We start from the raw sequence: 27911 nt of genomic DNA on the forward strand, positions 1-27911 counted from the left end.
AGCCAGAAGCCACTCCTCAGGCGGCAGGTGGAGCTGGCAGAGGCAGGAGGCGGGCACGGGGCAGGCTTGGGGTTCCAGTCGAGGGTCAGATACGACCCTGAGGCTCTGGCAGACAGGGGACAGCCTGGGGCCGGTGGCTGACACCTGAGCCCACTCTGGTTGTCCACAGCTTGAACCCTGCGGCTCCGTCCCTGCCAGGCCCCACCTGGACCCCACCCAGGGCCCCCTGGCCCTGCTGGGCCCCCACTCCTGCCTGTGCCCAGGCAGCTGGAGGGAACTGGGAAACAAAGTAACTTAGACCATATCACCCTCCCGTCCTCACCCACCATGGCTCCCCAGTGCTCTCTGCACAGAATTCAAGTCCCTCCTACCCTTCGTAGCCTACAAAGGCCTGGGGTGGAGGCAGCCCTGCTCCGCCTCTGCCGCCCAGCCTGTGGTCCACCTTGGGGCGGGGAGAAGCTGCCCGCTCTGTGCAGGACACTCAATCTGCCCAGTATCCCTCATGCCCCAGGTTTCAGCTGCAACGCCACCTCCTCAGAGAAGCCAACCTGGGTCCTCGCCTGGGGGTGAGGAGGGGGTCCTGAGGACCTGAGAAGACCCACCCAGCCTCAGCAGCGCCCTAACTCAAAAGGACCCTCGCAGCCCCTGCACGCTGACGGGCACCCAGCCTCAGCCTCCCCAGCCGGCTACTCGCGCCGCTGCCAGGCTGCGGGCGTTAGCTGTGAGCTGCCGAGTCTGAACTGTGCGCCGGTTTACACAGCGGCATCCGCGCGGCGGCCGGGTCAGGGGGTCAGGGGTCAAGGTCGGACGGGTCCTCACCGCGTGCGCGCTCTGGACCCCGCCCCTTCTGCTCCCGCGCTTACCCCTCGCAGGGTGTCCGGGCCGCGGGCGGCGCTTCCCTGTCAGGGTCTCTGTTTGCAGGGCAGGGGGCTCGAGCGCGGAGTGGTCGCGGGCGTCCACCCAGCAGCGTCCGCTCAGGGCCTCCGCAGCTCCGGACCGCGTGTCCGCCCGCGCCGCGTCTCCACCGGCCTCCTTGCTCCACCTAGCGGCGGCCGGAGCCGGAGCCACGCGGGGCCCAGGGAGGGCGCGGGCCGCCAGGCGCACAGCCGGGGTCGGGGCCCACGGGGCGCGCGGGGCCCCGGGTGCACAGCTGGTGTCGGGGCCCAGGGAGGGCGTGGGGCCGCCAGATGCACAGCAGGGTCGGGGCCCGGGGGGGGGGTCCCCGGGGCGCACAGTGGGGGTCGCCCCCTGCCAGGTGCACAGGCCGGAGCAGGACTGCGAGGGTGGGGGGCGGGGTTCACAGCCAGGAGAGGTGGAGCTTCATACCCCACCCCTTACTCTGAGAGGGAAGAGTCTCCCACGGTCTCTTGTTACAAGGTGGGGAAACCGAGGCACGAAAGGGACAGGCATGCCCCAAGGTCACCCAGACCTTTGGTTCAAACCAAAGTCCACCGACTCCGGACCCCATTTATGTCCTTCCTCACCCCAGAAATTGTGGGGGCCCTGGAGTCCCCAAATAGTGGGGTGAGGAGAGGGGTACGTGGATGGGGGTGCGGAGGTGGTGGCTGAGAGTCCACTGCACAGGGACGGACGATCCCCACCACCGTCCTGCCTGGGACTGTAGGACAGATCTGAGCTGGGACCAAACCCCAGCTCTGCGCCGTCAGTAAACTTGGCCAGCAGCCCCCACCTCTCATGGCCTCAGTTTCCGGATCATAGGGTAGTTGATCATCGTGTAGTTGTGAGGGAGATGAGGCATACAGTAGGCACTAAATAAATGTTGGCTGTTGATTAGCATTGAGTCATATTGTCACCAGGCTCATCCATGCTCCCTCTGCTCCCCGCTCCTTACCTGCTCCTGCCACACGGGTCTCCTCGTGCTCTTCCAAGGCCCTATGCTCCTGCTGCCTCAGGGCCTTTGCACGTGCTCCCCCCCCCCCCCCCCCCCCCGCCCAATGCCTGAGAGTCCCCTTACTGATTAACTCCAGCTCAGTTTTGTCTACTTTGGTTCCCACTATGTCCCCAGTGTTCCGCCTGGGATCAGGCGCACAGCTGGCACTCAAGAAATGCAGGAGGTCTGATGAAACAGGTCTGGCCCCAGGCTCCCTCCCCCCATTTCATTATTCCCGGGAAACCGAGGCCCAGAAAGGGGCAGCAACTGCAGAGTCCTCTTGGCACCAGGCGCAGGTGCCCGGGACCTGGTGGGGCAGGCTGAGGAAGCCACCACGTCCCCCACCCCGACCCCAGCCCCCGAGGAGGGCCAGGCTGCAGAGGCAGAGACCAGGCCAAATTGAAATTGATTGTGGGGAACAGCTCGGCAGGGTGGAACAGACACGCGGCCACTGGGGAGCCCAGGGGCGCCCGGGCGTGCGAATGCATCCCAGCCAGCAGTGGAGAATCATTTAATCTTCACTGAAGGCTCCTAGCGGCGGCCTCCAAGGAGCCGGAAGGCTAAGTCGCCACAGCTGCCAGAAGCGGGGACACCCCCCTCTCCTCATGCCTTCACCCCGTTCTTCCTCAAGCATTTAACAAGCATCTGGTTATTCAGTGTCTTAGTTTCTCCTCAGCCAGCCCTGCCGGGTCGGTAGAAGCAGAAAGAGGCAAAATGCTCCTCCATGGTGGCCCAAGGTCAGGACTGGAGCCAGGGCTGAAGTCAGCAACGTCCTGAGCTGCATCTATTGAGCGCCTGCTGTATGCCTAGCCCTGGGCTCAGCCTGATTAGTGCGGTTCCTCATTTTATCTTCACAACAACCCTGGTGTTACTATCCCCCGTAACCACCGGGGGAGGCCCAGAAAGGAAGACGGCTCACCCACACCCACGCCAACAGAGTGGGACTCACCCTGGGGGGTGGGGAACTGATATTTGAACCCAGGTCACAGAGCTCAATGGCCAAAGCATTTGCCACTGTTTCTGAGGCCCTTGTCCAGGTGGGGAAACTGTCTTGAAGACAGTGGGAGTTATGGAGGAGTCTAGAGCAGGGTACAGCAGTCCGGTCAGAAAGTCCCTCCCACACTCCAGGCCAGGGTCTCCTGGGGCCTTCCCAGAGGGGACACGGGAGCCATCCTTAGCCATCCCCCAGCCCAGAGGGGTACACTGAGGCACAGAGCCAGTTAGGAGCCCAACACCCAGCATGGCTGTGGGATGCCTTCCAATACGCCCGAGCTGCCTGTGACCTTCCTATTTTCAGGCTCAGAGAGGGCAGCTGCTGGCCTCTGGTCACCAGCCTAGAGGCAGCAGGGCCTGGGGGCTTCCAAGGGCTCTGCCTGCCCTCAGTTTCTCCCACGGGCCTCTGCGGGGTGGTGACCAGACACGTGGCCAATGGGGCAGCCGTGTTCCCTGAAGCCCCTGTGACCCTGACCCGGAAGCCCCCCCTTGGTGCCTGGGGCGGGGGTCACACCCTGGCCCATCTCTCAGGGTCGCTCCCAGTGAGGGCCTCAACCCCGGGATTAGGGGGCCGGGGTCAGGGGTCAACAGCATTTGCCTCAGCCCCTTTCAGGCCTCGAGCAGATCCGTTCTCCCTGCCACCTCGAATTTCCTGGACAAAGGCTCTGTGGAGGGACTGGCCAGAGGGCCGGGCCGAGCACCCCTGGGAAAACTGAGGCAGCTCAGGGAGGGTGTCTGCCCCCCAGCTGCCTCTGCCCACACGGCCCCCGTCAATCCCCAAATGACCCATGGGCAGCCCCGGCAGGCGCGCCCATGCTACAGATGAGGAAACTGAGGCTGGGAAGGGACTCAGCTGGGCCACTGGGCCGGAAGCCTCTCTGCTGAGGGTCTGCTGGGGTTTTGTGCCAGCCTCACCCGGCAGGGGCCACAGCTGAGTGTGCGGCACTAGAGACGGCGTCTGGGCCGGCGCGCGGGCGGGGCCTGCGGCAGACAAAGGCCGGCAGGCTAGGCCCGCGGGGGCGCGTTCCGCTCGTCAGCGTCGGTTCCACTTGAGTCCATCCTGGACAGGCTAGAATAATCCCTCCCGCGACCGCTGCTGGGCCGTGAAGACTTGAAGGGGCCCCGCGGGCCTGACTGACGGCCAGGCCGGTGCGGGGGGGTGCCGGGAGCCCGCCAACAGCCCCCAGTGCTGGGAACAGCACCGAACCACCACTGATGACGATGTGGGGAAACTGAGTCACGGGAGGCGCACACACCTCTCACATCACGCAGCCTCGCTGGGACCTCCCCGCCCCCACCAGCAACACAGCCTCACCTGTGACCTGGAGGAATTTGGGGGCCTGGGCCCTGCTGAGTCATGGGAACCACCCACCTCCTGTTCATTCCCGAGCACCTGGGTGGCAGGTACACACAGGTGGCTGGACTGGAGCCAGGCCAGGGTACCAGGGAAGGCCCCGCTGGCTGCTGCCGAGGCCGGTAGACAAGGCTACCTGCCACGTGCCTCCGACTCTCTGGCTCAGGCCTGGAAGGGTTTCTGCAGGAGGGGACAGATCCTGGGAGGAGGAAGCAGCTGGAGGAAGGCCCAGGGGCAGGATAATTAGCAGACTCGTGGAGCGTGAGGGTCGGATGGGGTCTGCGGGAGTGTGGGGACCAGGCTGGGGAAACTGAGCCCCAGGGGGAGGTGTCCTTGGGGGTCAAGTTTCCGCAAAGAATGCTGGGAGGGGGATGGGGACCAGTTGGGCTAAAATCCCTCACGGGGCTCCCTTGTCACCCTCAGAAGGAAAGATGAGCTCGCTTTCTGCCAACCTCCTGCCACACCACCCTCGGGCCTTCCTGGGCTCCGGCCTTTACTGCTTCTACCCAGAGTGCCTTCCGCATTGGCCTCCTCCCCCTTTGGTCCCCAGAGCTGCTCCCCAGTGGGCATTTCTCTCCCACCAGACCACTGGCTGCACGGGCCCCAGTCTCCCTCCCTCCTGTTCACTCTTTGGCCTCAGCACTGGGCTTGGCAAACAGTAGGTGCTCAATAAAGCCATTCTGAAACCACAAAGGAATAGGAGCCGCTTAAAAAGGCCTGGGTTCCAGGGACCCTGGACTCATAGCCCTGGGATCCGGCTCCTCCCCTTATGCCCTGAGAGGCCCCCTTCGCTCTGGGTCTCTGGTCTATCTGGGCCTCAGTTTCCCTCGCTGAAAATGGGTCCTGGCTTCTGCAGAGGAAGACCTCTCTCTCTCTGCCTGCCCCGCCCCCCACCCCCCAGGGATAGCTCCCTTGCAACCCTCGAGGGGCCTCGCTCCGCTAATCCACCAGCCAGCCTGCGCCTCGGTTTCCCCTCCCGGCTGCCTAATCCCAGGATTGTCGGAGGCCGGTTTTACATACATTTAGAGGCTTTTCATAATAGATTTACTGGGCCCCAGAACGGCCCTCGCTGGGTGATTAGCTTCTCCTTAATTGAAAACTCCCTTCCCACTCCCCCTGCCCCTTTGGGCCGAGCTCAGGCAGAGGGGTGGGGCCAGGGGGCACCCCACAGCTGTGCGGGCCCCACGGGGGCCTCCCCCTGTGCTCAAATGCGGTCTCCCTGGTATCCACCTTGACGGGGGCTGCCAGTACTGCTGCCACCCCCGCCCAGGAGGGGCTGAGCCTGGATTCAAACCTGTTCTGTCCCAGCCCCACGTCCATTGCTACCATGGCTTGCGGGGGGTGGTCTCCCCAGTGCGGATGGGGGGGGTCTCACTCAAACCTGGGCCTGTAGGACCAGGTCGTGGGCGCCAACCCTAGGGCTCAGAATTCAGGTCTTGGACCCAGATCTCGCTCCCTGAGGTTCCCAGGATGCGCCCCCCCCACCCCGCCCAGGTCCACAGCAGGCTCCAGCGGTGCCAGAATGTTTGCAGATAGAATGAGGGATGGTCAAGGGGCAGAGCCAGTGACGCATCCCCACCCACCACCCCAGCCGGGCGACTTAATGCCGCCTGTCACGAGGCTGTGCACCGGGTTATTTATCTGGTGTATATACGCATTTTAATGTAAAGATCTGCCAGCCAGCACAGCTGACTCCTGCGGCGCCCCCACTGCCCCCCTCATCCAAGAGAGGCTGTTCCCCAACATCTCCCCAAACCCGGGCTTCCCCCAAGGAACAAACGCTAGAGGAGGCCGGCACCTGCATCGCTGTTGGAGCAAGAGCGCTTGATTTGGAGTCCACGTACAAAACACACTCAGTAAGGGCTTCCCTGGTGGCGCAGTGGTTGAGAGTCCACCTGCCGATGCAGGGGACATGGGTTCGTGCCCCATGTCCGGGGAGATCCCACATGCAGCGGAGCGGCTGGGCCCGTGAGCCATGGCCGCTGAGCCTGCGCGTCCGGAGCCTGTGCTCCGCGACGGGAGAGGCCACAGCAGTGAGAGGCCCGCGTACCGCCAAAAAAAAAAAAAAACACACTCAGTAAGTCATTCAACAAATATTCGCTGAGGGCTGGCTGACATTGTGCCAGATGCTGGGGCCATGGTGGGAGGGGAGAACCAAAAGTCCTGCCCTTAAGGGTCATCAAGAACCCCCAGGCAGAGTCCCCTCTGTGTGCCATTATAGCTCCATTTTCCAGACTAGCAAACTGAGGCTCTGAGAACAGCGGTGGTTCATCCGTGGTGGGTGGCGGGCTGCCTCCCTCCCCACCCACCTCGTGCTGACGGCAGGGTCCCAGCTGTAGGGCCCGGGGCTGGCCCGCCCCTCCTCTGGCCTCAGCACCTCATCTGTAAAATGGGTCTCAGCTGGGTCTCATCTGCTCGCAGAGAGGTCAACTGAGGCCCAGAAAGGAAAACGCCCCCTCCCTCAGGGGGTCCCAGTGGAGAGAGAGGGTGAGTGGAGGCTGGGACCCAGACCTTGCACCACACCACACAGCTGGGGAAACTGAGTCCCAGGGGAGGAGGCAGCTTAGCCAAAGCTCTCAAACCGGGCCTGTCCTCCCTACTCCAGACCGGAGCTCACACCCCGACTTTGTAAACAGGGAAACTGAGGCCCAGAGCTGGCCCTCCAGGGTGAGATGAGCGCAGGGAACCGCGCCGCTGGTTTCGGGGCCCATCTGCGGGGAGGAAAGGAGGGAGGGGGGAGCGCAGTGGGCAGGGCCTCACGGGAGGAGTGGGGCCTCGTCCTGGGTACCTGGGGGCCAAGCAGGGATTTGAGCAGGGGAAGGAGTGCGGGGTCCAGGACCTCGGCCTCTGCGGCGTTGGAGGGGGGGAGGGGGCAGACGTGCCAGGATGCACCGTCTGTCTCAGGGGCTAGGACTTTTCCGGTGGGGGCACCCCCAGCCTCAGCCCCTGCTGCCCTTCCCCCGCCTGCCCGCCTGCCTGCGGGTCCCAGAGGCCGCAGGAGGCTTTTAAGCACTTAGAGCTGGAAACCCATGTGAGAGAAGCAGCTGGTCCTCTGGCCTATCCCAGCCCGGCCCGAGGGCCCCCAGGGATCCAGCACCACATCTCTAGCCTCTTCCTCCCCGCAGGAACCCCGCCAGGGCTGGGGCAACTCCCCTGAGGCCTGCCTCAGATTCCCGGGGAGGGATCAGTGGATGGTGCAAACAAATCCTGGAAGCCACGGAGGAGAGTGGCCCGGCGGGTGCAGGGATCCGGGTGCCAGAGACAATACCCCCCACGTCCCTGCACTGGGAGGCCACGGGGGTGCCATAGACAATACCCCCCTCGCCTCCCTGCACTGGGAGGCCACACGACCTGGTGTTTCCTGGGGGAGGGGCTTGCAGGGCGGCCCCGACCCTGGCTGCTGTCGGGGGACCCAGGCCTCCCCCATCACCGGCTGCCCCCCCTTCCCCAGGGATTGCATTGTCCATTAGGGCCCATCGATCACCTCCGGGCCTCAGCCTCCATTTCCGGATCAATGGGGCAGGTGAGGGGCTGTCAGGTGGGCGGCCCCAGAGGGAGGGGGGAGGGGTCCCGCCCCGCACACCCCTGCCTCCACCCCAAGTTTCCAGGCTCCCATAAGTGAGCCGGGAAGCGTGGAGAGGATGGATACGGTGGGCTTTCTTCTCCAGCAGAGAAGGCACAGAAGGGTCAGTGGCCCCTTGGACACCTCCCTGAAGGGAAGCCGGGGTCCTCGGGCTCAGCAGTTCCCCACCCAGAGTCCTCTCCTCCTCCCTGGCCTCCAGTCCTGCCCCAAAGCCTCCCGTGGCCCCCCCTGCCCATCTCCTTTGCCCCTGCCCCCCGCCCCACCCAGGCTCCATCAAGATCAGGCGAAGAAATGCCTCAATCGCCCAGCAGTCCGTCTGTGTCCTGCACCTGCCCCGTGCCCAGCATTTGAGGCCCCTCCCTGTCCCAGGTCCACACCCAGCCCCAGCCCTAATCATCCTCACAAGTATTGTTTCAGTAAGGACCACCACCAGCAGCTCCAGGGAGAGGAAACTGAAGGTGGGAGGGGCTCCTGGCTTCCCCCGCCCCCACCTGTCTCAGCCACACCAGCCACACCAGCCCAGCTGCAGCCACTTGATTTCTGACTTGTGTGTCATCGCATGTGATTTATGGCTCCTCAGGGGCTGCCGGGCTGTGAACCGGCTTTTTATTTGTCTGTCAGTGGCCGCCTGGCCACCTGCACCCTGGTCCACACTTCCCCATTACCTAGGCCTCCTCCCGTGTCCCATAAGCCCACCAAATATGGGGCCCGGGGCCCACCGGGGCTGGCCCCACTGTCCTCGCCCTGATGCCACAGGCAGAGGGAGGGCCCTGCCCTGGCTGCACACAGTAGGTGCTCACTGTTTGCTGGGGGGCACTGGCATTGACATGGGAAGTGGGGGTGGGGTGGGGCGGCAGCACCTAGACTGGGGACGTGAGCCCCAGAGCCCCCGGGATGGTGGCCTTTCCTCCGAGTGACATGACCCACTGCGTGACTGTGGTCAAGGGACTTGATCGGACCCCTGAAAGCCAGGGTGGTCCCCATCAGTCCAGAGGGCAAGGCGTGAGCCCCCTCGTCACGGTCACGGTGGGGGGGTGTGGTCGGGGATCCAGGGTGTGGCCTGGGGCTTCTCCTGAGACAGTGGCATAGATTAGATAGGGACTCAGGGGCCCAGAGGGGAAGGGCTGTGGGGTGCTCTCCTGTGACTGTGGGCATTGATGCCCCCAAGCCAGGGCGGCCATGAATCTGAGGGGGCCCCGACCGGGAGGCCTGGCTCCACCCGACAGCGACCGTCAGGATGTGGGGGAAACCTCAGGACCCCCCCCTTCCCACTTCCCTGACCCCCCGCCCTTGGGGATCCTCTGGGTATGCACAGGACCCCTTTACCGATGGCTGCCCTGGGGGTACCCCACTGTGCCCAGTGCAGCCCCAGGAGTGAGGGGCCACTCTGCACCTTGGTGGTGGCCCCCGAGGCCATGGCTGGTGACCAGTGATGGACAGCATGGCCCCTGAGAGATCCAGGCCCCAAACGCAAGCATGTGTCGGTACAGGGGTGCGCACAGGTGGGCGCGGCCATGGGGTTCCTCCACACAGGTGTGTGCACGCGTGTCTGTGCAGGTGGCAGATGACAAGTCCCGGGGGAGACTCCTGATGGTGGGACTCTGGGGACTCCCAGCCGGTGGGGAAGACGGACAAGTAAAGAATCAGAGATTTGCGTTGTATGAAAGGAGAGAAGGTCAGCACTCCCCTCGACCAGGATGGAAGAGGCCCTTGGGCCTGACAACACGCATACGGTTAAGGCATTGCCACCTACTTCGTGGCATCTAACCACTGTTTTTGACGTGTACCATAATGTTCATTGCAGCACTAGTTACAATAGCCAGGACATGGAACCAACCTCAATGTCCATCGACAGATGAATGGATGAAGAAGATGTGGCACATATATACAATGGAATATTACTCAGCCATAAAAAGAAACGAAATTGAGTTATTTGTAATGAGGTGGATGGACCTAGAGTCTGTCATACAGCGTGAAGTAAGTCAGAAAGAGAAAAACAAATACCGTATGCTAACACATAAATATGGAATCTAAATTTTAAAAAAAAATGGTACTGATGAACCTAGTTGCGGGGCAGGAATAAAGAGGTAGACATAGAAAATGGACTTGAGGACATGGGGTGGGAGGGGGAAGCTGGGGCGAAGTGAGAGAAGCATCGACGTATATACACTACCAAGTGTAAAATACTTGGCTGGTGGGAAGCAGCCGCACAGCACAGGGAGATCGGCTCGGTGCTTTGTGACCACCTAGAGGGGTGGGATAGGGAGGGTGGGAGGGAGACGCAAGAGGGAGGGGATGTGGGGACATGTGTATGCACATGGCTGATTTGCTTTGTTGTACAACAGAAACTAACATAGTATCGTGAAGCAATTATACTCCAATAAAGATCTAATAAAAAAAGAAAACATGTGGTAAATTAGATGTAAGTAATGCCTGGTAAATAAATACACATTATCGTGAAAAAGAAAAAGAAGAATCAGAGACTTGACAGCAGGGGGATGGGGTGAGGGCCACTTGGCCAGGGAGGTCTAGAAGGGACATGTACCCCTTATGAAAGGGCTGGGGGAGAGAGTCAAGCAGTGGTCTGCAGAAAGGGCACACCAGATAGGGGGGAACAGCATGTGCAAAGGCCCCGCGGTGGGAATAGAGCTATTTTTATACTTACCCTTCCAAGGTCACCTTTTTGTGTTAAAATTTTGTCTCAAAAGTCCTCAGAATAGCTAAAAGGAAAAAACCCAAATGTCCATAAAAGAGTGAATGGGCAGAAAGTCATCCCTCCACACACGGGAACATCACTCAGCCATGAAAAGGACAGAAGCCCTGACGTTCCTACAACGTGGGCGGACCCTGAGAACACGATGCTCAGTGAGAGAAGCCAGACACAGAAGGACACGCAGTGTGTGATTCCATTGATGAGAGACGTCCAGAACAGGCTGATCCAGAGGTACAGAGAGTGGCTTCCTAGTTGTCAGGCAGTGGGGAGGGGGAGGGGGCTTCTTTTTGGGGTGATGGAATGTTCTGGAATTAGATAGTGGTGATGGTTGCACACCCTGTGAATGGATAAAAATTGTGGAATCGTACTTTAAACGGATGGATTGTGTGGTATGTGAACTATATCTCAATAACATTTTTTTAAATAACAAAATCAAAGTTAGCTGCTACGATTCTGCCCCACGACCCCTGCATGTAATCCTCGCCTTCCAGTTTCCTCTGTCCCCGTGGTCGAGTTGGGGTGTTCGAGCAAGGGGTCTCAGGGGGGTGGACATAGGGGGACCTCCTCCCTCTCTGAACCTCGGGGTCCTCTCCACAGAGTGGGGGGATCCCTCGGCTCTCCCTCCGTGGTGCTCGGCAGTGGCCACCCTCCGTCCCACTGCTGCTGGGCAGGGCAGGCGGGGCACACACAGGGGTCTTTGTGCCGCTTCCTGGCCTCATTAAGAGGCAGCCCCCGTCGCTGGACCCAGCACGACCGAATTAATTAGCTGAGAGCCTTCCCTCTCAGCTAATTGTGACCGGGACACCGCAGTCCCTGCGGGTGGCACTGAGGCAAGGAGCAGCCCCGAGGCCCCAGTCTCTCCGCCCTGTTCTGTGCCTCTCCGGGGCCAGGCTGGGGTGAAGGCCCCTGGGAGCCCAGAAGACTCTGACACATGTCTTTTGGAAAGCCAGGAGGGAATTCGAGATGACAAACCCCCACCCTTGCCTGGAGCAGTTGGAGAAACTGAGTCACCCCTCCACAGAGCTTGGCGACCAAGATGGCACCGAACTTGGTTGGATCCTAAAAGACCTGTCATAGAACCCAAGGACCGCCCCCAAGTGAGGACAAGGGTACAGGAGGTCTTGACTGGCCCTGGGGTCCAGGGATTCCCACCTGCTCAGGTGCATCGGGTGACAGACACTTAACAAGCCCCTGCTGTGTATTCAGAAGCCAGCCCCCATCTCTTCCCTCCATCTTCCCAGCTGCCCCAGGGGAGAGGGGCTTGTTCCCCCCTCCTAGGGGTGGTATGAAGGGCACAGCACCCCATAAGATGCTCAGTTCGGGACCAGGCACCCCAACGATACACAAAACCAAAGGATCACAACCGGCCCCGGCGTCTCCAGACATTCCTTAAAGACACCCCTCCCCAGCAGATTCCAGACCCGACCTGCGGCCCCAACACAGACACGCAGCCTGGATGCTTACGCTTATTTTATTATAAAAAAATACAGAATCCAAAGTTGATTGTGATGGGGGGGCGGGGCCCGTCGCCAGCTCCAGGCGTGGCAATGCCGCACGCCCACGACCCCTACAAAAGTCCCCCACTGGCGTGCCCGAGCCATCTCCCGGCGGCCACACGCCATATATATTTATATATAATATATATAAAACACAGATCAGGAAAGGCGGGTAGAAATATGAAATCTGTATAAATGCGCTGTTTACTTCATTAGAGTGTTTTGGGGAGGGGGTATCTCTTTTTTGATGGTGATGTTCCCCGCCCCCCCCGTTTTGTTTTGTCCTGTTTTCCCTTTTCTTACAAACATTATTAGTCATACGGTAGAGGGAAGGGGGTCTCACAGACAAAGGAGCTTATTTTGAAGTGCGGCTTCTACGCTAAAAAGTCTACCCCAACCCCCCCATCAAAATAAAAGCCCCCCCCCATGAAGGGGTGAGAGAAAAAGCAACATTCCAGTCCATCCTCAGGAATACAGTAAAAATAAATCACAGTATATACTTGCTGGCTCTATTTACAGAAATATAATGTCTTCTCGGTCTCGGGGGCGACTGTGTGAGGCTGGGGGGACAGGTGGGGCCTACGTCATCTCTAAGACGTTGTAATGCTATGATTTTGAGGGTGCCGGGGCTCCATGGTGGCTGCTGGTGAAACCCCGTGGTTTTCTGCTCTAGGAGACAATCACCAGGAGGGAGGAGGGTAGAGCTGGCAGGACAGGGGTCTGAGGGCCCCGGACCAGAATCGGGGAGACTCACCACCCACCCCTTCTGCCTCAGGCCAGCCTGTCCCATGGCACCTGGGGTTCCATTCCATGGTTGCCTCCACCCAGGACCCAATAAATGGAGTGACCAGGCCAGGGGTGGCCCAATCCCCCTCCCCTCAAGGGGGCCAGGGACCCCTGCCCCGTCTGTCTATTCTGTTTCCTTCCCAAAGTCACAGATGACAGCAAGGAATAAATTAAATTAAAAGCTCAAGTCTTTCTGATGCAACCATGAAAAATACACTTAAAAAGCAAAAACAGAAACCAACGTCACCAAGAGATTCCAGGGTTCAGCAGGTCCCCCGGACAAGACAGCATGGCCAGCTGAGCAGACACCCGGCCCCTCTGGCACGGGGTGGGGGGACCTCGGCTGCCCTCACCCCCCTCCAGCCCTGGGGCAGGTGGACGGCCCCCTGCCCGGCGAAGCAGCACCAGTCGTGGGAGAAGCGGCGTCTCTATTTGGTCTCGGAGGCGGGCCATCAGGGCGGGGCCAACGTCCCATTGGGCACTAGGAGCCCAGGAGGGTCCACAGCACGGGGACGGTGCTGAGGAAGAGCTGGCAGCTGCACAGGCCGCTGCATGAGTTATTGCTGGTGAAGATGGGCTCGGGGGCCTCATACAGGGTCTCATCTGGGGGGACAGGGAGACAGGGGGGTCAGTGGCAGGCCTCCCACCCCCCACCCTGCTTCCTAGACCTCACCACGACCTGACATTGTTAAACATCTCCATTACGGGACTTCCCTGGCGGTCCAGTGGTTAAGACTCCACACTCCCAATGCAGGGGGCACGGGTTCCACCCTTGGTCAGGGAGCTAAGATCCCATATGCACTGAGCAGCCAAAAAAAAAAAAAAATCTCCATGTCACTGCACCTCCAAGGGCACAGAGATCTCTGTCCACCTCGGCGGAGGCTGTGCCTCCAATGCAGAGCATGGCAAACAGAAGGCTCCAGGCGAAGTGGTGAGGCTGCAGGACCCCCCTTCCCTATGTTTCAGGAGCTCAGAACACAAACCCGTTGGTCCATCTCAGAGAACTTCCGTGATACCCGCTCACTGGGTGAAGGGGGCTTCGGCCTCAGTGAAGCCCAGCCATGGACTTCAACCCTCATTCTTGAAGGTCTGAAATGGCCCCATTTGCAGATGGAAAAACAGAGGCTCAGGCAGGGCCTGTCCCAGCCATCGCTGAGGTTGTGGGACTCCCCAGGCTATGCCATGACCGCCTCCTAACTCCGCTGATGACTCACTGGTTTCTGTGAGTTAAGGACCCTACATGAACCCCCACCAAGAACTTACTGGTCGGTCGCACGTAAACTTTCAGCCGCAGGCAGGGTCGGTCCACAGCATTGGGGGGCGTGGCAGCTGGAAGAGAGGGGTTGGGGGTTAGTAGGGCAGGAGGCTCTTGGTGCCTGAGACCTCTTGGGGCTGTATGCCCTTCCCTACGCCCGTAACCCAACCCTGACCCCAGGTTGGGGAATCCACCCATAAAACTCCTCATCATACATCAAAGCCCCAGACACAATGCCCATGATTTCCCAGAAGTCCTCTTGCACTCTTCCCCTACCTCTCACTTTGCTGAATCCTAACCCCAGAGACGGGGGTCAGGTGAGGTGTCAATGTCACCCCAGGGCTCCATCTCACCCCAGGGCATCACAGGGCAAAGTTCAAAGGTGATGAATAAAAATAGGTGTGTTTCCAATCAGCAAAAAAAGGGAATTCCCTGGCGGTCCAGTGGTTAGGACTCTGAGCTTTCACTGCCAGGGGCACGGTTTCCATCCTTGGTCGGGGAACTAAGATCCCGCATGCCGTGCAGCACGGCCAAAAACAAAACAAAACAAAAATCAAACAGCCAAAAAAAAAAATCAGTGTAACCAAATGATTGACCAGGGATCAAAGCCCTGCTCTCAGGGTGCCTGTCGGCAAGTCACCCCCTATGTGGACCTCATCTGGCCCATGGAAGTTGCTTTGGAAATCATTCTTTCCATCTGGGTGACGCCGGAAACCCAGTTACCCCTGGGAAGGAGGCAGCTTCCGGCCTCACCTGGAGAGCGACCCACACCGCCGAGTCATGTGCAGGCCGAAGTGCATTGGGTCCTCACACCTAAAATTCCACCATAGGGCTCCCAGCTTCTTGGCCCACTTGGCGGGCGGGGGAGGTACCAGAGCATCAGCCATGAGTCAGGAGGGAGGAGCTCAGGGACCAGGACAGGGGCAGGGAGGGAGGCCTGAGGCCCTGCGGATGGCGGGGCTCACACACGTGAACAGGCACGGGTACCCACACGGCTGCGGCTGGGCCTGCCCCCGCCTGTGCTCTCGGCCGGTCCTCTCTGCGGCCATCACCTCTGCCCGCCCCCCAGAAGCCCCTCGTGCTGGGAGATGAAGATAAAAAGCACGTAATAAAAGTAACATTCATCACAGAGATAGGACGAATAATTACAATAATTATCTTTATGAAACTCCCGTCTCGGAAAGAAAAATGTAATTTTTCTTATATTACGGAGACTTAATTTAAGCACCTTCTTCCCCTCCCCCACCCCCTTCTTCCCTGAATTAAAAAGAAAAAATCCAAATAGAGCAGAGAAAGGAGGAAATGGGAGCCTTGTAGAGTTTAATTTGACTCAGCAGGAACCGGGGTGGTGAGGCGCTGGGTTCCTCTCCAAAGCCCCGGGGGCAGACCCCCCTTCCCACCTGCTCCCCATCAGCCCCCAGGACGCTGAGAAATGGGACCCCACAATCCGTTGAAGTCTCACTGCCTCGGGAGAGGCATGAGTCCGATGCCAAGGTGGGCTCCCTGATACCCCCTCTCGGCAGGGGCGATGCCTGGACCCCAGTGTTCCTGGTTTAGGTTCTCAGACTACAGTCTGCCAAGGCCCCACTGAACGGGAACTTGAACCCAGCCCCGACTCTGCCGCCTCCCCAGACCCTGCCCTTGGCACTTGATGGGAAGGAAAAAGGGGCCCCTTGGGAACCCCTGATGCCCAGGACAGGTGGGGGCAGCCTAGCCGGCCCCCCCCGCAAGGCTCACAGCGGGGCACGCATGCTTAGTGTCCCAAGGCCGCCACCAGCCGACAGTGAAAAGCTCCTCGGGGAATCTGGGCGCGGGTGGGCCGCTGGGAGATGGGGGGGTGGGCCCGGGAGACCCCTGCCATGTCCAGGGTTGGTCGCCCTCACCCCCTCCCTCAAGATTCCACAGGCCTCAGTTTCCCACCTCCTGCAATGGGGGGATGGCACCCCTGGTCTCAGTGTGGGACAGGCTGACCACATGGTCCCAGTCCAGAGGCCCAGAGGCTTATCCAGAGGCCGAGGTCACAGGGGGGCTTGCGGGGAGGAGGGCGAGACCACCGGAGCGTCCGCCCGAAGACAGAGGCCAGCGCGGAGGAGGGCCCCCCACCCCCCGCGCCCCTGCCCCGCCCCCACTCACAGATGTAGTAGTACTCATGGCCCGGGCGGAACTCGAAGCCCAGCGAGAAGGGCGTGAAGAGCTGGAACTTCTCCGAGAACTTGAGCGGCCCCCCGGGCGCCGCGGGCCGGTTACACTCCCAGCGCTTGAAGCCGCGCTGCCGGTGGTCGCAGGAGGCGTGGCCCTCGCCGTTGACCATGTACAGCACGTAGTGCTCCATGCGCTCGGCCGGCGGCAGTGGCGCCCCGTAGTGCGGGCAGTAGATGTCCAGGTAGTCGTTGATGCTCACCTCCACCGTGTAGCCGCCGCCGTCGTCCGCGGCGCCCGCGTGGAACCTGGGGGCGGGGCCGGCGGTCAGCGCGGGGGTAGGGGCGGGGCCCGAGATGCGGATGATGGATCAGTGCAAGGGAGAAGGGGAGGGTCAGGGATGGGGTAAATGGAGAGGGGTCAGCGGTCAGCGCGTGGGAGGAGACGGGGTAGGGGACAGGAAGCACGAAGGCGGGTGGGGACGGGTCAGTGCAGGTAGAAAGGGGTAGGTCAGAGATGGGGAAGGGGGAGGGGTTCGGGGACCGATGGGCGGGCACCCTACCCACAGACAGGTGCCAGGGTCCGAGCCCACGGCCCCCTGCCTGGCACAACCCTGCCCCACCAAGGCCACAGCAGGCTCCTTGAGACTGGGACTAGCGCTGAGCCCACGAGGTGGGTGCTGGGGAAGAGGGGCTGCCGCCAGGCATTCTGGGTAACCACATGCAAACGAGCAGGCGCCACGTGACTCGGAGCCCCCCCAGTCTCTCCACCCGCTGCAGAATCCACATCTGGGCCCCTCAGCCGCAACAGGCCTGGCACAAGATGTCCGCCCCCCCACCAGGAAGCCCCTCTCCAAAAACCTTACTACTTGACTTCGATGCCCCCTCCTCCAGGCAGCCCCCCACGCCATCCCCAGATGCAGCCTCCTCAGCTTTCCTTTGCAGATTTGCCTGCCAAGAAGGCCGAGGGCAAGACTATACTTTCAGGAATCATTTCTATAGTTCGTTACTAGAAAGGTTTCAATATTACTCAGCCATAAAAAACAATGAAATTGAGTTATTTGTAGTGAGGTGGATGGACCGGGAGTCTGTCATACAGAGTGAAATAAGTCAGAAAGAGAAAAATAAATACCGTATGCTAACACATATATATGGAATCTAAAAAAAAAAAAAAATGGTTCTGAATAACCTAGGGCCAGGACAGGAATAAAAACGCAGACATAGAGAATGGACTTGAGGACACAGGGAGGGGGAAGGGTAACCTGGGACGAAGTGAGAGAGTGGCATGGACATACATACACTACCAAATGTAAAACAGATAGCTAGTGGGAAGCGGCTGCATAGCACAGGGAGATCAGCTCGGTGCTTTGTGACCACCTAGAGGGGTGGGATAGGGAAGGTAGGAGGGAGACGCAAGAGGGAGGGGATATGGGGATATATGTATATGTATAGCTGATTCACTTTGTTATAAAGCAGAAACTAACACGCCATTGTAAAGCAATTATACTCCAATAAAGATGTTTAAAAAAAAAAAAAGGGGGCTTCCCTGGTGGCGCAGTGGTTGAGAGTCCGCCTGACGATGCAGGAGACACAGGTACGTGCCCCGGTCCAGGAAGATCCCACATGCTGCAGAGCGCCTGGGCCCGTGAGAGCCTGCGCGTCCGGAGCCTGTGCCCCGCAACAGGAGAGGCCACAACAGTGAGAGTCCCGCGTACCGAAAAAAAAAGAAGGCCGAGGGCAGTGTGGGACATAGGCCAAGTGTTCCCAGCCTCTCTGGGGCAAGCTCTGACCCTCCTCTAGCCTCAGTTTCCCCAGAGGGGGCAGGGTTTGGCATAAAGGATGCTCAGGCCCTCCCTCGCTCAGTCCAACTCAGGGGTGCCCTGGGTTCAAGACCCCCAGTTCCACCCCTTCCATCCTGTGTGACATCCTTCCTTCTTCCTCCAGAGCCTCCAACTTCCTGGTCACCCCACCAGCTTCCCCACCCCTGACACCTCCACCCCCAAGCCCTGCCTCCCAGGCTTTGCTCTGGAGGTCTCCCCACACTATCATGCAACCTGCACCCCTTTCTCTGGGGGGAGGCCCCTGACCCAGGCTCATCTGTCAAGGATAGAGGTCAGCTGAGCGAGGGACCAGCAGCTCCCCTTCCATCACTGCCTCGGGCTACAGCGCCAGGAGCCCCTAGACCTCCTGGACGTGGTGCCCCAGGCCCCTGTCATGTAAACGTGGCCTGGATCGAGGGGGGACAAGGGGGCCTCCCGAGAGGGGCTTATTAGCACATAAAAGGCCTGAGCATCAGAGGGTTGGGGGGCGGGCTCCCCCAGCCTCCTCTACTCCCTGTATCGGCCAGTAAACTGAGGCCCAGTGTGGGTCGGAGGCAGGGAGGGCTGCTAGGATCCCAGCCACGCCGCTGCCTCCGTGCCCGCCGTGCCAGCCGCCCCGGCCCATGGGAGGGAGCCAGGCAGCCTCCATGCCGGGTGCTGGCACCTGAGGGGGGCTGGATTATCAGATGGCATCGGCTGGCCCCCCGCCACCCGTGAGACTGTGCCAGGTGGGGGCGAGGGGTCCTGGGAACTCAGAACTGGAATGACGGAGACAGGGGACCAGCTCACGGTGCCTGAGTCTCCCCCGCCGTCAGCAGGGACCCAGCATGATGATTCACGTCTGTGGCTGAGGTCAAGGGCCACAGAATTTCAGCATGGGGAGCAGGGGCAGTGGATTCACCTCCAGCCCCTTCCCTGCTCCACTGGGTTCGTCCAGGGATGGGGAGGCCACCCCCTCTCGCAGACGTGAGAAGGCGTTTGCAGAATAAATGTGTCTGGTCTCGGGGGTCAGTTGGGAGCCGAGGAACCTCAAATGTGGTTCAGTCACAGGTTGGAACCCAGCTGGGTTCTCAGCTCCTCTTCTCAAAGCCTCAGATTCCAACTCTGTGCCGTGGGGATGGTCCTCGAGGCTGATGGGAGAACTCCAGCTCTGTACACAGCAGGCACTACATAGATGCATGCGGGGCGGCCCTGGGTCGGGCTGGGACCCTGCCCGTCCCTCAGGCAGCTCCACGGCTGGCCAGGCACGGGCGTCTCATTGACCGGCCCGTCCTCCGGCCCCTTGGGCACAATCGATGCAGAAGCTGCTCCAGGCTTTTTGAAAAGTCATTTTCGCCCCTTGCCGGGCCCACTGAAAGCCCCATTGATCAGCCGATCGATGGCAGCTGTGGCCCGGCAGCCGCCCAGGGACCCAGCCTCACCCAGGTGGGCCCCGCAGGGGAGGCTGTGACGCGGAACCACGGGCCGTGGGGGGAGTCCTGGTCCTGCCCTCCAGCCCTCAGCGTTCCCTCTTGTCCCTGGCATGATGCCGAGGGGTGTATACTCAACCTGAAAGGGAACGTGACTCCACGCATGGTCTTTCTGGAGAGAACGGACTCCAGAAGGTGGGCTCCCCTTTCCTCCTGCCTGTCCCATCAGGCTTGCCTCCCTCCCCCCGTGACACCTGCACCATCAGGTCCCCCCAACTCACTTTCTGAAGAACATCAGAGACTGAAGCTGCTTTGCTGCCTCAGAGGCTGGACGCCTGGGCCCCACTAGGGCGGCCAGACTCCTGGCCTCCCAAAATCCAGGGCTCACTTTTCTGAGTGTACATCAGACCCCGTGACCCACTGTCTCAAAGCCCTCCATTGGCTCCCCACACACACAACAAAATCCATAGTTCTCCCAGGCCCACGAGGCCCCGTGTGGTCCCCATCCATCCCCAACCTCATCGCCCTCTGGCTCCCCCAGCTCACTCCCTTCCAGGCACACCAGCCTCCGGGCTGCCCCTGGTCCCACCCCAGGGCCTTTTCTTTCCGGCTGCGTTGGGTCTTCGTTGCTGTGCACGGGCTTTCTCTAGTTGTGGCAGGCGGGGGCTACTCTTTGTTGCCATGCGTGGGCTTCTCTTGTTGCAGTCGCAGAGCACGGGCTCTAGGCGCGCGGGCTTCAGTAGTTGTGGTGCCTGGGCTCAGTAGTTATGGCTCGCAGGCTCTAGAGTGCAGGCTCAGTAGTTGCGGAGCATGGGCTTAGCTGCTCCACAGCATGTGGGATCTTCCCGGACCAGGGCTCGAACCCGGGTCCCCTGCATTGGCAGGCGGACTCCTAACCACTGCGCCACCAGGGAAGCCCCCACCCCAGGGCCTTTGCACATGCTGTTCCCTCTGCCTGGCACATTTTTCCCTACTTTTCCCAACTCATCTCGTTTGGACATCATCATATTTATACCTTTAAGCAGCCCATTGTCTGCCTTCCTTGGATCCTGGGGGTTGGCCTCCTTCTCCGCCCTTTTCCCTGTAGCCCGCACAGGCCCTGTATACCGTGGTGCTCGATATATGTTTGCTAATCAAACAAAGGCCAAAGACTCGAGGTCTTTGAGGTGCTAGAGTCATGGGGAGCAGAAAGCTGCCCCCAGGTGAGGGCGTGAGGACCCCAGACAGGCGGGTCCCCAGGAGACGCCTACAGCCACACACACCTGAGCTCTGGCCGCCTAAATGGACCATTCTTCTCCCTTTCCTGCTCTAAAATAGTGGCGGCCTTGCTGCGTTGGCATTCCCGTTCCAAACTGGCGCCTCGCCCCTGCTCAGGGTGACGCTTATGCAGGGGAGTGGGCCCCCACCCCAGACGGAGCCTGGTGAGAGCAAGACAAAGCCTTCATTTCCTCCCTTAGCACCGAAGCCTGATATGCAAATGCTCCACTCGAGCGAGAGAGCGGCAGATAGAGATAGAAATTCTCACTAAGGGGTTAATGACTGACTTGGGATGGTTCCCAGACAGAGGGCTCCCCGCCCCCGCCCCGCCACACCTTCACCCCCAGCTGCTCACCCTGCTGGCCCCCTGCCAACGTCCACCCTGCAGGCAGCCCCCCCCAAAGCCCAGATGACCCTTACCCGCCACCGACCCACCCACCACCCCTTCCCCAGCAACACCCAGCCCGCAGCTAATCAGCTCCAGTCGGGCGACTGTCAAGTCATTAGATGCTAATAGCAAAAACCACTAATTAGGGGTCTCACCCAAAATGGGGGTGGGGTGCTGTGCCACCTTCCCAGACTGGAAACTGAGGCACAGGCAAGGCGGGCAGGGGAGTCTGTGTCCCCCTCACTCCCTGTGGCTCTGCCTCTATCTCCCTGGTCTGAGTCCATGCACAGCTCCTACTAAAGGCGCTCAGACCTGCCAACAAAGATCCCAGCAAACAGCCCCAAGGCCCAGCGTGGGCCGAGCTCGCCCATCCCCGCCTGCCACCCCCAGCAAGACCCCTGCGGCCTCAGTGTCCTCCCCCAGCTTTTCTAGGGGCCAAAAGACATGTCCCCCATCCAAGGCCTGGCCTCCTTCCTCCTGCTGGCGGGACGTGGGGAGGACCTCCCAGAAAATTAGGGCCCCAAGGTGGTGCAGGATCAGCTGAGAAAGGACGATTATGGCCTTGTGTGTGGATGGGTAAACTGAGGCACGGGCCCCAGAGCTGAAGCAAGAGGTAAACAAATGGGGCTGGGTGGGCGGGAAAAGTAGGGTGAGGGCCTCAGGGCCACCCCACCCCTCAGGCCTTGGTCTGAGGCAGGAGGAGGCCCAGGTGCACGGTCCACGGGGCACACCTGCCTCGGTCACCCCACCCTCCTCTGCCCCCCGGTGTGCACGGTGTCCCTGATGCCCCTCGGCCAGCCCCAGACGTGGCTGCCTCTTGGAGGGGGTCACCCCACTGGACCCGGCTTCCTCATGACCACAGATGAGTCACTTTCTCTGGGTCCATGAAACGGAGGCCTAAGGGGGAGCCCGACCCACAGGGTGGGCAGATTAGGGGGTGCATGGCTGGGTTGGGGCGGGCGAGGGGCAACGTGGCCCAGGCGGTGGAACGAGCCCCTCGAAGCCAGGGTCCCTGCGTGGGAGGGGGTGTGGGGACAGGCACCCCCCCCCAGGGCCGGCCGGAGCAGAGCTCGGACTCTGGCTTCTGTGCTCCCAGCCTTCAGCTGCGCGTCTGCCACGGGGCAGCCACAAAGGCGGCTCTGCCCCTTCCCCGCATGGCCCACTAGGTGGGGGACGCAGCCAAGCCCCCTCTGGACCCATCTTCCAAAGAGACAATTTCCCCAAAGCAGCACCTTGGGGGGGCAAGGCTGGCTGAGTGCCAGGTCCTGAGGAGGAAGAAAGGGGAAGGGGGGTGTCCCGGAGTAAAGCTGCTGAGAGGCGGGACCCCCCAGCAGGCCCAGCTCGGGAGCGGCAGAACCAGCCGGCGGCCCTGCAAGAGGCCTGTCTTCCAGAGCCCCGTTCACGCACCTGCCATCCCGAGGAAAACCACCTTTGAACCCATGACCTCGAGGGACCCGTGAACTTCACGGGACGTCTGCTGGAGGGTCCCGAGGTCAGAGACGGCCGCCCCTTCCCCGGCCCAGCTCCCAGGCAGGCTGGAGGGCCCCCCCGCACCGCCCTGCGTCCTGAGCTGGTCCCCAGCCTCGGGTCCTTCCTCTGCAAACTGAGCAGCCTGAGGAGGGGAGAGGCCCACTGCAGGGAGGGACCAGGGCTGGGGACAGGGAGCCTGTGGACCCCAGCTTCAGCGCCCAGGCCCCCCACAGGGTGGGGGCATCTCAGAACCAACCCCCAGCCCCGCACTGCGGTTCCCCCCTAACATCGCGACTGCTGCAGATGTGAGGGCCTGGTCCCCCAGGCTCCCCCACTTGCCCACAGGGGCTGCGTCGGTTTCCTCTCCCCCTCAGGGGCCTCTGATTCCCTGGGGTCACGCCCATGCCTCGCCCGTCCACACCGCGCCCTGCTGCCATCCGCAGAGCTGCCATCCACAACCCACCGGCCCACTTCCTGGAGGAGGCGCGGGGGCTCCGAGCAGCCAAGCTGCCCACCCGAGGGCACAGCCGGGCTTCCCGGATCCCCGAGTCCGAGCCCCGCCCCCCACGGCCCCCCAGACCCATGGATTCTCAGTCTCCAAGCCACCCCCCACCCCACCCCACAAGCCGGCTGGTCGAGCCTCTTCCAAAGGAAACAAAAAAGCCTCATGCGGCAAAATATGGCATCTCCCTCTTCAAAGCCGGTTCCCCGGAGGCCTGGGCGAGGCTGGCAAGGACAGGGTGCCTGACATTCCCCGCCATGGGGAAGATGCTGCCCCAGTCGCCATCTTCCCACCCGGTCGTTTGAGAGGGGAACGTGGCTGCTGTCCACACCCGAGGGCAATCAGAGCCTCCACCCGGGTCCGCACCGCTGGGTCCACCCGGGCTACAGGCCCCCAACCAGGTGGGGGCCCCGGGGACGGCGGGTGTCCTGCCGGTGCCAGCTCTGAACCTCGATGGCCCCTCTGCACCGAGGACGGCACAGTGCCCATGGGACCTGGCCGCGTCCCCCCAGCAGGAACCCACCGGGCTGGAGGAGGGGGCGGGGGAGGAGTGGCCGGGTGGGCAGGGAGGGCAAGCTGTGTCCCCACTGGTGTGGAGTGTCTGCCCCCTCACCGGAGCCCCCGGGACAGCCAGAGCCGGGCCGCACACGCAGACACTCTAAAGACATGCATGCATCCCACATACAGATGCACCTGCTCCCCAGGTGCCAATCTGCACACACGGATATACACACGCACCTCAGACACCACGTACATTCCACACCCAGACACACTGCTGCAAACATGCATGCACCCCACACACGTGTGTACTCCAGGCACACTCACGTGGGCGCGTGCAAACGTCCAGGGCCAGGGTCGCTGTGCACACGTAGGCACACGAGCGTCTGTGTGGCAGGGTGACGCATGTGCTCCACACACACAGTTCTGCACCTCCCAGGGCCCCAGGACCCCCGAAAATCATGGGCAAGAACACGCAGCTACACGCAGTGACACATGCAGACACACCCTGCAGCCCAAAGAGACTCCTGGGTGCCCCCGGGTCCCCCACGTACACAGATGCACCCGTAGCCCCACGCTCGGCCCGTGAGCAGCCAGCCAGGACCCCCGGCCCAGTCCCACCCGGGCCGCAGACAGGTCCAGAGACACCCGGCAGCCAGCCCGGGAGTGCCCGGCCCAGGCAGGGGCCGGCCGGAGAGACGGCTGGACAGCGGCTGGTCGGGGTGCCGGGGCCAGGTGGCTGGACTGGGCTCCACCCTTTGGCTGCGGCGGAGGTGGGTGCAGGGCTCCCTGGCAACGTCCGCCAGCCTCACGTGTGCAGGAAATACACGGCACAGCAGGAGAACGCAACTGGGGAGACATAGCCACATACGCATTACCTCGGCGCGGGTACCAGGCCCGGCCGGGCGAGGGTGGCCGGCCTCACTGCGGCGCCACCTGGGCCTGGCGGTCCCCCACCTGAGCGCACTCATCCCCTCCCACCCCCACTCCTCTGCTGGCTGCCTGATCGCCCACCACCCGAGCCCGCCCAGCCCTGGCTCCGTCCCCGTCCCCACGGTGCCTTTTGTGTGCACCCCTGTCTCCGGCACGGCCCCCGTCCCTGCGTTCCCCGTCACCTCCGCCTGCCGCCACCACCAGTCTCTCTGTTTCGACCCTATCCTTGTCTCTCCCCGCACAGGCCCGTCTCTGCCCGCGGGACTGCCTGCTGCGTGGGGCCTGCTCAGTGACTCCACACCTCTCCCCGCACCCCCCGACCCTGGCAGCTGCCCCCGGGACTGGGCGCCCTCAGGAAATCTCCATTCCGGGTGCCCTCAGACCCCAAGGCCGGACAGCACCCCTCCTCCTGTGACTGACACATACCCTGTCACTGGACGCAGATTCCAGTCCAGACACCCCTGGACACGAAACCTCCTGAGGGGCCCCCGGGCCTCCAAGGCCCCCTTTGGAAGAGCCCCTGAACCTCAGCGATGGATGGAGCCCCAATTCTGGACCCAACCGGGCTTCTTGGTCAAGTGGCTCCCCAGGGCCCCAGACCCCATCGCAAGAGGTCGGGGAGGTCATCTCCCACCAAGGATGCCCCAGGCAGAGAAGGGGGAGGAGAGGTAGGAGAGGAAGGCCCTGACAGCCAGGGTCTGCTCTGGACAGCAAGGCCGTCCCCTCGGACGGCTGCTCGGAGCGGGGCTATCAGGTCAGCAACAGGAGGCGGCCGAGTGGCCGGCCGGAGCCCGGCCCCAGGGGCTACCTCCTTCCCGGCCGAGATCCTGCCTGCGGCCCAGTGGCAGGTGGGGCAGCAGGCAGCCCCAACGACCCCTTTCTGTCCCCGTTCGAGGCTCCTCGCGTGTCTGGCGTTTGCTAGAACAAAGGACAGGCCATGCCGGGACGGAGATTCCGGAGCTGAAACCAAAAACTTGGGCCGGGGAAGTGCTGCCCGCTGGGCTCCCTGCTCGGCCGCAAGGAAGAGCCTTAATCAAACCCACATGTGACCAGTGGGGCGGGCCGCATGGGGGACCAGCTCCATGATGGCCCGGCCAACCTTCCTAGGCCCGGGGTCTCTGCCCTCGGCCCCGGGGCCCAACCCCACAGCCAGGCAACGGACGGGGGTGTCTGGGCGCGCTCCCTGCCCCCACCCAGGACGCTGACTGCCCTGGTCCCAGGCCTGCCTCAAATATGGCCCTTTATGCAACTTTCCAGCGGAGGATGGAGAACGGTGGGGGACACTGAGGGGACGGTGGGCTGTGGAAGGCGGTGCGGCTGGCGCTTGAAAACCAAGAGAAGGTGACTGGTAGCAGAGGGTCATGGGGCCGGGAGGCCAGCGGCTCTGCCCCCAAGTGCAGCCCGGCTGGCCTCCATGTGACCGTGACCCCGACCGTGGGGCTGACCGGGAGCAGCAGGACCCCGAAGCCCCATCTCCCACGGATCCCCGGCCCGCTCCAGCCTCCCAGACCCTGGGTGGCCCGAGGCGTCTGCAGCTGTCCAGGATGTGGTCAGTCACCAGCAAACTTTTCTCACTCGACAAACAAGGGCTTCTGCTGCCCCCCAGATGGCACTCAGTGCCTGACACCGAGGAGGACTGCAGGCAGGCGGGCGTGGCAGGCTGGGCACAAGGCCACCTGGGTCCCTGCCCCAGCTCTGCTCCCCTGGCCATGACCTTGAGCCAGCCGCTCGGCCCCTCTGTGCCTCAGTTTCCCCACCAGCGCCAGGACAGGAGAGGACGCCACCTGGTCAGGACTCCCGGGACAGACCCCCAACCCCCTTGGTGCCTCAGTCTCTCTGTCCCTGCAAAGCAGGAGTCAGGGACCCCCTGCAGCGAATGTGGACGCCGGGCCGTAGGGAGGGACATTCTAACTTCCCCAAGTTCATCTGGGGACCCGCCGGCAGAACGCACTCCTGGACCTCTCCCCCGAGGGGCCACGGTCCCCCATCTCCGGGCGCGGCTCAGTGACAAGGTTCCCGGGAATCCCCACCAACTCTAAAGCCAGCGGGGGTCCCTGGAGAGGCAGAAGATGCGGTGCCCCAAGTCCGGGGAGGGAACTCAGGGCCGCACTGCATCTGAGGGTGCCAGAGGGGATCCCCAAACTCCAGGGCCGGCGGCGCGCCGGGGCACGCAGGGCGCCCAAATCTGCAGGCGGCGGGGCGCCCTGGGGGTAGATGTACACGGAGCGCGAGTCCCCCAAACTCTGGGGGCCGGAACTCCCTGGGGGCGCCCGTGGGAAGCGGGCGCCCCCACTCCGGGGGCAGCGCGCAGGGTCGCCCCGAGCCCGGGGCGGGAGACCAGGCTGGGATGGGGGCGTCCGGAGTCTCCCGGCGCCCGAGATCCCCGCCCGCGGCCACGCTCACCTGGGGTTGCTGCGGTTCCAGTAGACGGCGTAGCGGTCCGAGTTGGCGCGGGCGGCGTCCTCGGCGCGCGCGAAGGGCGGCGGCGGCGGCAGCGGCAGCAGCAGCAGCAGCAGCGGCAGCAGCGGGCGCTGCGCGGGCGCCATGGCCCCGGTCCGGCCGCCGCGCTCGCCTGGCCGCCGCCTGCCAGCCGTCTCCGCCTCCTCCGCCGCCGCCGAGCGGGCGGGCGCGGGGCGGGCGGGAGGAGGGAGCGCCGGCGCTTGGAGATCCCCAGCCGCCCCCGCCTGAGCGCGCGCGACCTCGGGCGCCGGAGAAGTCAGGCGGCGGCGGGCGGGGCGCCGGGGTCGCCCCGGGCGCCGGCCCGGCCGCTCGGACTCTGAGAGCGCGGGCCGTCGCCGCCGCACCGCCGGGGAGGGGCCGGGACTCCGGCCTTTGTCCCGCCCGAGCGCCGGGAGGGCCGCGGGCGCCCCCTCCTGCCGTGCCCCAGCCGCGCGGGGGCTGGGAGGGGGGCTCCAGCCCCCGCCGCGCCCCTACCTCTCCACCCCCCGCCCCGCCCCGACTTTCCGGGACGCGTCCCCCGCCGCCGTCGGGCTGCCTGCACCCCCGGGGTCCTGCCCCCTCCAGCCCCCCTGCCACCCCAACTCTGCGGGGCCCTGCATCTGCCCCTGTCATCACGAGACCAGGCCGGGGTCGCTGAGTTGCTCTCGATCACCTCCATTCAAGCCACCAAGCGGGTCTCCAGAGCCTGGCCTGGAGCCAGAAGCAGAAGACACAGAGATTGCTCACCCCCATCTCCCCTCCCTCATTCAAACCCAGACCCCAAAATCCTAAACCAGGCCCAGCCAATGCCGTACCACCCCGCCCAGCCTGGTGAAGAGTTTTACAGTCAGGCTGACCAAAGTCCAAAGCCAGTGTCCACTGCTGCCACCCAGGGGGACCGCAGGGCAGTCACTTCTCCTCCTTGAGTCTCTGTTTGCTCATCTAGGAAACAAAATAGGAATCCTGACCTCAGCCCCTAAGGGTGC

General features: G+C 62.4%; 1 protein-coding gene, 1 non-coding gene and 1 pseudogene across 2 annotated transcripts; 2 read left to right on the top strand and 1 right to left on the bottom strand.

Moving 5' to 3' along the window:
• The first annotated feature begins 9474 nt into the window (after nucleotides 1–9474).
• Nucleotides 9475–9600, top strand: LOC137222885 (U6atac minor spliceosomal RNA). Its single transcript, XR_010942663.1, has one exon. It is a non-coding gene; the product is annotated as a U6atac minor spliceosomal RNA (small nuclear RNA).
• Nucleotides 9601–11989: 2389 nt separating this feature from the next.
• Nucleotides 11990–27040, bottom strand: EFNA2 (ephrin A2). Its single transcript, XM_067734493.1, has 4 exons — nucleotides 26890–27040; nucleotides 16205–16518; nucleotides 14080–14145; nucleotides 11990–13419 (listed from the first exon to the last, which is right to left on the bottom strand). Exons 1-4 carry the CDS (start codon nucleotides 27030–27032, stop codon nucleotides 13298–13300), a joined length of 645 nt encoding a protein of 214 aa, XP_067590594.1. The 5' UTR covers nucleotides 27033–27040; the 3' UTR covers nucleotides 11990–13297.
• Nucleotides 17181–17274, top strand: LOC137222907 (small nucleolar RNA U3; annotated as a pseudogene).
• Nucleotides 27041–27911: the final 871 nt, after the last annotated feature.

The sequence above is a fragment of the Pseudorca crassidens genome, chromosome 3 (assembly GCF_039906515.1).
Source record: "Pseudorca crassidens isolate mPseCra1 chromosome 3, mPseCra1.hap1, whole genome shotgun sequence".
Lineage (NCBI taxonomy): Eukaryota > Metazoa > Chordata > Mammalia > Artiodactyla > Delphinidae > Pseudorca > Pseudorca crassidens.

What these genes read in the sequence shown, in the direction of transcription:
- EFNA2 (XM_067734493.1), bottom strand. Translation starts at nt 27,032, where the DNA reads ATGGCGCCCGCGCAGCGCCCGCTGCTGCCGCTGCTGCTGCTGCTGCTG. An exon ending in TGGAACCGCAGCAACCCCAG is followed by an intron (nt 16,519 to 26,889) that starts GTGAGCGTGGCC and finishes CCCCGCCCCCAG; the next exon opens with GTTCCACGCGGGCGCCGCGG. An exon ending in AGTTTACGTGCGACCGACCA is followed by an intron (nt 13,420 to 14,079) that starts GTAAGTTCTTGG and finishes CTGTCCCCCCAG; the next exon opens with ATGAGACCCTGTATGAGGCC.